This window comes from Thunnus thynnus, chromosome 12 (genome assembly GCF_963924715.1).
Source record: "Thunnus thynnus chromosome 12, fThuThy2.1, whole genome shotgun sequence".
In the NCBI taxonomy this organism is placed as follows: domain Eukaryota; kingdom Metazoa; phylum Chordata; class Actinopteri; order Scombriformes; family Scombridae; genus Thunnus; species Thunnus thynnus.
Window position 1 is genome coordinate 30,864,949 of NC_089528.1, and position 8,327 is coordinate 30,873,275.

At 34.8% G+C, this 8,327-nt stretch overlaps 1 protein-coding gene across 1 annotated transcript; it reads right to left on the bottom strand.

Annotated features, from left to right (window-relative positions):
* Positions 1-3,143: 3,143 nt before the first annotated feature.
* On the bottom strand, positions 3,144-8,327 carry LOC137193460 (immunoglobulin lambda-1 light chain-like). The gene is made up of 5 exons (XM_067604683.1): positions 8,285-8,327; positions 7,860-8,192; positions 5,359-5,406; positions 3,550-3,858; positions 3,144-3,440 (listed from the first exon to the last, which is right to left on the bottom strand). Exons 1-5 carry the CDS (start codon positions 8,325-8,327, stop codon positions 3,274-3,276), a joined length of 900 nt encoding a protein of 299 aa, XP_067460784.1. The 3' UTR covers positions 3,144-3,273.

An 8,327-nucleotide genomic window follows, 5' to 3' on the forward strand; every position in this document is an offset into this window, starting at 1 on the left:
AATAGCCACTGGTTCCAACAGTGAGATTATTTATCAAGTATCTTATCTTGTTTTGAGGTTGTTATGCATGATTCTGTAAAATAGTGATTTAATGATGTTGGATGCACTTATATAAAAGCCACATGTTGTGCGATTGTTTTGGTAGGATTGCAGATGTTGGTGGATTGAAAGCCACACATGCGGAGCACAGCTTGCTATCCGTGAATTTGGTATGAAACAGTTTATTTCTGTTTTACTGTTTTGTATTTGTTCATCAAATGTATAAAGCACAATGAACGTTGAAGACTGCTAAATTTGATGCATTAGCGCTGATATGTTACATGGCAGTGCGGTGAATGTCTTTGTGCTCTTCTGTTTATAGAGGTGCCGTATTTATGCTGTATTTGTGACGTATTTGAGCCACTTTTTTGTGCCGCTTTTGTCACAATTTCAGTGATGTGTTTTCTGTACCGAAAAAAGTAATGAGTTTTGTTTTTGTTTATTTATTTTTTATTTTTGCTAAATGTTTCTTTTGTAAAATTTCACAACCTGGCCTTTGGTGGAAGCCAAGATTTTTCTATAAGTTGCTCTCCACAACTGGATAACAAAACAAGGAGAATAAAAACCTTCATATTAGCTTCAGATAAACTTATATATATTATAATTATTAATATTTTTGCACACAAGGAAGTCTGTGGATTTTGTGGATTTTGTCCCCCATCACTCACACTGAAAGTGCATTATGAAAACACCTTCTAATGATCAGTACAAACAGGAGGAATGATTACAGCAAGAAAAACATATTTCACTGTTCAAAACATGGAGTCAAAGGGGATTTAATGTGACCTTTTGTACACTGAAAAGACCCTTATATGTCAAAGTGAAAATAGATCTCTAAAAAGTGATCTAAATGTATTTCAAATATAAAATACATCATCAGCCTTACTAGTAAAATATGAATCTGAAAAGTAATTAGTACCTATAGCTGTGAAATAAACATAGTGGAGTAGAAAGTAAAATATCTCCCTCTGAAATGTAGTGGAGTGGACGTATAAAAAAGCATAAAATGGAAATACTCATGTAAAGTACCTCACAATTGCACTTTATTACATTCCTTCCCTGCTGTAAGGTGCACCTCTGCTAAAAACTCGGGTTATTAGGACTCATATAAAACTGTTGACAGCGAAACAACACTTCCTTTCCTGCAGCAGACGGGCCGTGTGGGTTTCTGCTCAGCAGCCTCCACACTGTTCACTGAGGTTTTTCATTTTATTAACACAATGACGGTTACAACCATCGACTCTGGTTAAAGTATCGTTCCAGGAACTTCAGTATGAATTCAGCGCTCGCTGTCTCAGTTTTAATCTGTGTTATTGATGTGTGAGAGAAGCAGCTGAAATCCTAAACTCAGAGCTGAGAAACTGACATCATTAAATAAAGGGAGACATTCAAACTCCTGCAGTCTGCTCAGGTCCCACAGTCTGTACTGAGTTCACAAATACATTACTCAATTAACTTTTAACAAATAGATGAAAATAAAATAGTTGAATAGTAATAGTCCTAATAGATAATACTAATAATACTTTTTGTAATAATTTTGATACTAAGAACCCAACTTAAATCATATTTTTTATATTTTTATTGAATACCAAACACAAACAAGCATATGTGATATGTATTTACATATCACATAAACATCAGATGTATGTAAAAAAGAAAAAAAAAAACCTCTCCTGTTCATTTTTAATGAAGAGAGCAAAGAAATGTTTCTCATTTGGCAAAAATACAAGTGCACATATACACATATACATATGTTGGTGTGAACAAAGTTCATTTTCTCACATATTCCACCTTAATTACAATAAATGACTCATTAAATAACAAAATCCAAATTAATAATACTATTAATATTGTACATAATTACTTGTGCTAATTCAATAATTAATACCGATTATTACAGATTATTTAACTTTCTTGTTGCTGTTTGTTTGATTATCAGTTTCTCTTATAAAGTTGTTTTTGTTCATAAAACAAACACATTTTTAAATTGTGGTGTTTCTGAAATCTTTCATCTTCTTCTAAATTGAGGTTTTTGCCTGCAGAGTGTTTAAATTCACACTGTAAGAACATTTTTAACATTCACTTCCTCTCTGCAACGTTTAAAAAAATACATCCTACATTTGTTATCATCAATCAGAGCAGCAGAACACAAACCACACTGAGACAAACAAGTCATCTTTTCTACAATTAATCACTTTTCTATTTCTTTCTGTTGTATAAATCTAAATGAACTTAGTTTTCTTATAATCATATTATATGGTAATGTACCAATCAATTTTGTCTTGATAAAACTGCAAGAGCTTATCAGTATTTTGGTGATTTAGAAAGAAATCAAAAAACACACCCATCATTTTGACAACATTCAGGCTTCAGTGCAGACTAATCAAGCCGCTGCGTGATCATTTTTATAGCAGCTCTTCAAAGCAGCTCTCTGCTGTTTCTTCATCTGTGTAAACAACAGTTTCATCAGCGTAGAGTCGTACATCCACACTGAAACTATATTACAAGATGATACCAACCTCTTGGCACACCACACCTACTTGCTTGCATTTAATAACTTTATGTTTATGTTTGCTTCTCTTTACTTTGTTGTTTCTGTTTAGCTGTAAACTTTTCTTTGTATCTTCCTGTATATTTGTTTTTAGCACTATGTGAAAGTTTACTGAGATCTACTGATGACAAGAGTCAAATTACTTGTAGGTATCAACAAACTTGGCCAATATAGTGGATTCTGTGTCCGATGATTTACATTATTTGAAGCCAAACTGAGATCAATGAAAACATGGACGATTATAAAAGACAGAAACTGTGATGTTTCAGTTTATTGAGAATGTTACTCTGAATGACTTTGATAAACCTGCCACCCTCTGCATAATGTATTAAAAAGAAAATACACAAGAAAGAAAAAATACTGTAAGCACTTAAATATCTACCAGGTAGCTAATGATTCAACTTCATTTTACACTATTACACAAGTCATGATTAAAAGTGGAATTAAACTAGAGCATCAAGATATTAATATTCTATAGAATGTATACTTAGTAACTGCAAAGATACTGTATATGTTTATATATGTATTTATGTTTTCAGGACAACTGTGTCTTAACTGTTTTCAATGAGAAAATGTAAAACCAACCACAACACATCATTACTGACATTTCTGAACACTGATCAAAGTGATAAATGAGATGAATTGATGAGATGTGATGGTGAGAAAAGGCCAGCAGAAAACAGTCAGTCAGCATGTGTGCAGTTGGTGGACGGTCCCTTGTTTCTGAGGATCATCAGCAGAGAGAGTCCACAGCAGTACACCAGACTCTTCACTATCAGCACTGTGTACAGCACACAGAGCAGCTTCACCTGGTACTGAGACGGGACAGGTGGAGGAAGAGCAGAAACCTCTGAAACAGAAACAAAACAAATGTCAGTGCTCTGCTCCTCTGCTCTCTCTGACAGCATCTCCAGATGAAGCTGAATCACTGCTGAACACAGTCACCAAGCCTTCATTACCTTGTTCTGTTTGGGCCTCCACTGTTCCCCCCTCGTGCCTGACGTAGCAGCGGTATTTATATGTGTAGAGAGCATCCCGATCAACCACCCTGATGGCGACGGTGCGTCCCGGCTCTCTGAGCTCCAGCTGCTCTCCCTCAGCAGGGGGCAGATCCTCCAGCGGGCCGTTCTTCTTCTGTCTTTTCCAGGAGAACTGGACTAGAGGAGGAGACATGGCTGAGGCCAGACACAGCAGGGAGCTCTTCCCCTCCAGGTGGGCTCTGGATGCTGCTGGGTACACGCTCACCACGGGCTTCACTACCTGCTCATCTGAAGTTTGACAGCAGCAACAAGCAGCACAGACACACATTCACACAGTGAACAGTAGCTTACAGCACTGCACTGCATTCAGTCTGATCCTGGAAACTACATGATCACTAAACTACTCATCAGTACACCAAAAACATCATCTACTGGACACTGTATCAATAATCATATCAAACTAAAGCATCATGGAAGCTCATCATATGTCATATATAAAGATTAAAACATCATTTACCACTTTATCAATATTTACCACATTAATTTCTGATATAAGAAAAGAGAATTTGTAAAATTGAAAATATATCATGACATAACAGCCGCATATAAAATACATTTGCTAATGATTATAATGGTTTATATAAAATATATTTACCACCATACACTTTAATCAGTAAATTTAAAATTAAAAAATCATTAATTTAAAAATAATAGTTTTAGCTTTTACATAAAAGCAAATTACCAACATATGTTTCGACATGTCAAGTATAATAAAATAAAATAAAATAAAATAAAATAAAATAAAATAAAATAAAATAAGGTAAAAATTAGTCTCAGTAAAACATAAAGTACAATTTTATTACTTGCTTAAAATATATTATATTTATATTTCATTTGTAAATGATTATAGTGTGTATATGAAGTATATTTACCAGCATATACTTTACTCTAATCAGACACACAATACATCAATACTTTTAACAACTTTTTAAAGAGTTTTAGCTTTTATATAAAACACAATTACCACAACATGTTCAGATATGTAAATAAAATATAATATAATAATATAAATATAATTAAATTACAACATGTAAATTATCTGATTCATTATATTTTCTACCAAACACTAAAATATGTTTTAACATTATATATTTAACATCATGTTGATTTCATAAACCAATATGATTTATATTAATTATAGATTAAGATATACAATCATACATTTTATCTATAAATTATATTTAGCTTCATTACACATTTAAAATGAGTTTGCCTTCATGCATTAATTTATCTTCCACTAAAAGACATATTTATCATCATAAACACACTGATTTTACCAAAACACATTTTACCATTTACAAATATATACTGTATATTTAACACACAATATATTTATCACTATTTGCTTCTAAAATTACACTTAGGAACATTTATTAAATAATGTTTCACATCATATATCATCTTGTTTTTAATAAACAGGAGCTGCTGCTGAATCAGTGAGATTATTAAATACTGTTTATTTGTAACATTACTGATATCAGACTTTTTGGCTGTAAACAAACTTTGATGTGATGCATAAATAAAGAAGAACTTGTGGTGTGCAGTGAGATTTGAAGCTCTTTTCAGGAGTTATTGATTAGTTTTATGGAAGAATGGCTGCATCAAGAATTCTCTACTAAATAAGAAAAAACTAACATGTAAAGCCTGAAGCAGCAGAAACTAAAACTAAAAACACATTTTCAACTTGTTCAATAAAACAACGGAAGGAAAATGAAAGTTTAGTCTTACCTGTTACATACAGTTTAGTTCCAGAGCCAAAGATGAAGTAGCCATATCCTCTCACAGTGAATGAGACTGTGACAAAAACTTGTCTGCTGTTGACTGTGTCAGCTGAGGTGAACGAATCCAAATTATGAACCAGTATCAGATTTCATCTCCATGATGTGTTTCTCTAATGTTCATATCAACATGACTGTCTCTTCTTTTATTTGATTTTAGCCACATTAGCAGTGTGACTATATGGATGCTAATGTCAGTCGGTTGGTCGCTCCACCACTTAAGTGCAGATCCATTGGATCTGATTGTGGATCAGAGGACGGATGGATTGTTCATTAAATGTTGTGCAGACATTCACGGTCCCCACAGGATTCAATTATTTATTTGACTTGATTGATTCTAACTTTGAATCTAGCGCCACCAGCAGGTTGACATGTTTGGTCCAGACTGAAATATCTTTTCATCTATTGGATGGATTGTCATGTAATTTAGTAGAAATATTCATGTTCCCCTCAGGATGAATTATAATAACTTTGATCCTCTGACTTTTCCTCTAGCGCCACCATCAGGTCAACATTTAAACTCAACTAAGAACTCATTTAAAATCAAACTGACATTTGTAGTGATGCAAATTACTTAAAGCTGCTATAATCAATATTTTTATAATAACCATGATGTGTCAGTGTGTAATGTGTTGGTCGTGGCTCGTAGTGATGAACCTACAGAGAATTATCAGTGACTCTGCAGCTCCTCTCGGCTTTACGGAGCTTTATAGTGAGTTTCAGCTCATTGTTTATCTGTCCGGCTGCAACTTTACTGTTTTGGTTCACTCTCAGCGCTCTCATAGCGTCGTTTTGGGCCGCAGCAGGCAGCTGTTTTCAGAGAAAAAGCTGTAAAAAACCACTGTACACTACCTGCTCAGCACCAAACGGCAAACAGACACAGTTAACTGTAGACTAGCTGCTGAACATAGTGGAGCATTTAGCAGCTAAAGAGCCAGATATTTCCCTCAGGAGTTGGTAGAGAGTAAAAACAGAGCTAAAAGAGAGTGAATATTGGACTTACATTCACCAGGTGGACAGAAACACGACTCCAAATGAATGATAATGTTGCTCCGTAACTGCTGGATGTGGAAATAAGCAACTGTTTGCTAACAAGTTCAACATATCAACTTAAAAGCTGATGATGTGTCAGTGTTGGTCACTACTTGTTTCTGATGAAAACTAGTGGACAAAACATCAGTAAATGCAGGTGTAAAATCCTTCCCTACAACTTAACATTACAACAGTATGTTGTGTGGTTCACTCCAGATGTTTAGATAAGAATGATGGACTAAAATAAAATATGATTGTTGTTGATTACACTTCAAAAGTTGTAAAGTTGACATTTGAGGAGATTTGTTGAGTATTATGAACTAAACCAAGTTAGGATGACATTAGTACCTGTGCTGCCATGCAGGTACATTTTCATAGGAGCCGTAGTTTTTGTTTGCTTGTCAATCAATTGATTTTTAAAATTTTGAATCACATAAAGGATTAAATTTCTAATAGTAAATGCTGTAGTGGAGCCATTTGTCTTAGAATATGGACAGTAAACATCAGAACCTGTGGTTAAGGTTTAGTTAGATTTAGGTAAAGATCATGGTTTGGGTTAAAATGACTTCCTTGTTAAGATGAGGGGAGCTGCGTCGTCATGGTTACAATAATAAACACGTGGTTAAAGTTAGGGAATGATGGTGGTCGTCTTAAAAGAAACAAACAGTGTCTGCTGTCGTTTCTCTTGTGAAGACAGTCTCAGCTGCTCACAGAGCAAAATCCATTTACATTTACCACATTTCTGTTGAGGGGAAATTGTCATAAATCCAAGAATTGTGTTGAATCTTTTACTAAAGTGAAATTATCTGTTGAAATCTGCTCAAAGATGTGATGTGAAGACTGCTGCCTGAAGGCTTTTATTGTGAAAGAGCCACGGGAAGTGTTTTCATTAACAGCAGATTATTATTGTGAAGGAGGAATGAACTTTATTCCAGCAGCAGGTCAAAGAAGACCATTTTTATCTTCATCTCAAACTTTCAACTCTGTCAAACATCTTTTTCTATTTATTATTTTGTCAATTTTTGTTATTAAATCAAATGTTAATAAAGTTTCACTTTTGATCTCTGCATTATTTGTCTCTTTTATGTGTGTTATATTGTTGTTTGTTTGTTTGTTTGTCTTCATCTTGTTGTATCATTGTGCTTCTGTGTTGCTCCTTTGTTCTCACTGTGTGGAACAACAGGAAATCTGCTGAAATAGCTGATAAATAATATCAATGAAATATAATGTTTAAATCAAAATCCTGACACCAACAGACAAACATTTAGTCCTCAGCTCAGTTTGTTTGTGACTCTGGCTGAGATGGAGGTGAAATATGTGAACCTGGGCTGTGGTTTACTGCTCTCTTCCTGTCACAAACACTGTTTGACATCTGTTCATCTGGAGGTTTTTGTACAGGCTGCAGGGATCATTTCTCACTGTGGGTATCAACTTTAATACAGGCGCAGTAGTAGGTGGCTGAATGTGAGAGTTGAACTGTCTGGATCTCCAACTCACAGCCGTTCTGTTCTTTTACAACTGAGAAATCATCTTTTTGAGTATGATTGTAATCATTATCTATGTCACCAGTCCTCATGTCAATATCAAGAATAAATGTGAATGTTTCTGTGTCTTTCTTCTGTAACCAGTATACAAATGGGGATTCACTGTAACACTGGTCAGTTCCTCCACAGCTGAAGGAGACTTTTTCACCAGCTCTCCTGGTCAATGTTAAATCTTTCTGAATCAGCTCTGCTGCCATGGCAACCAGCGCTGTAGAGAAACAGACACACAGATGAAGGTCAGTGTGACAGTGTTTGTTAAAGGTTGAGTTTGTTGGCTCCTGATTGGCTGGAAACACTCACCTGAACACAGACAGCACAGAGCAGCAGCTGGGAGGAAAAGCAT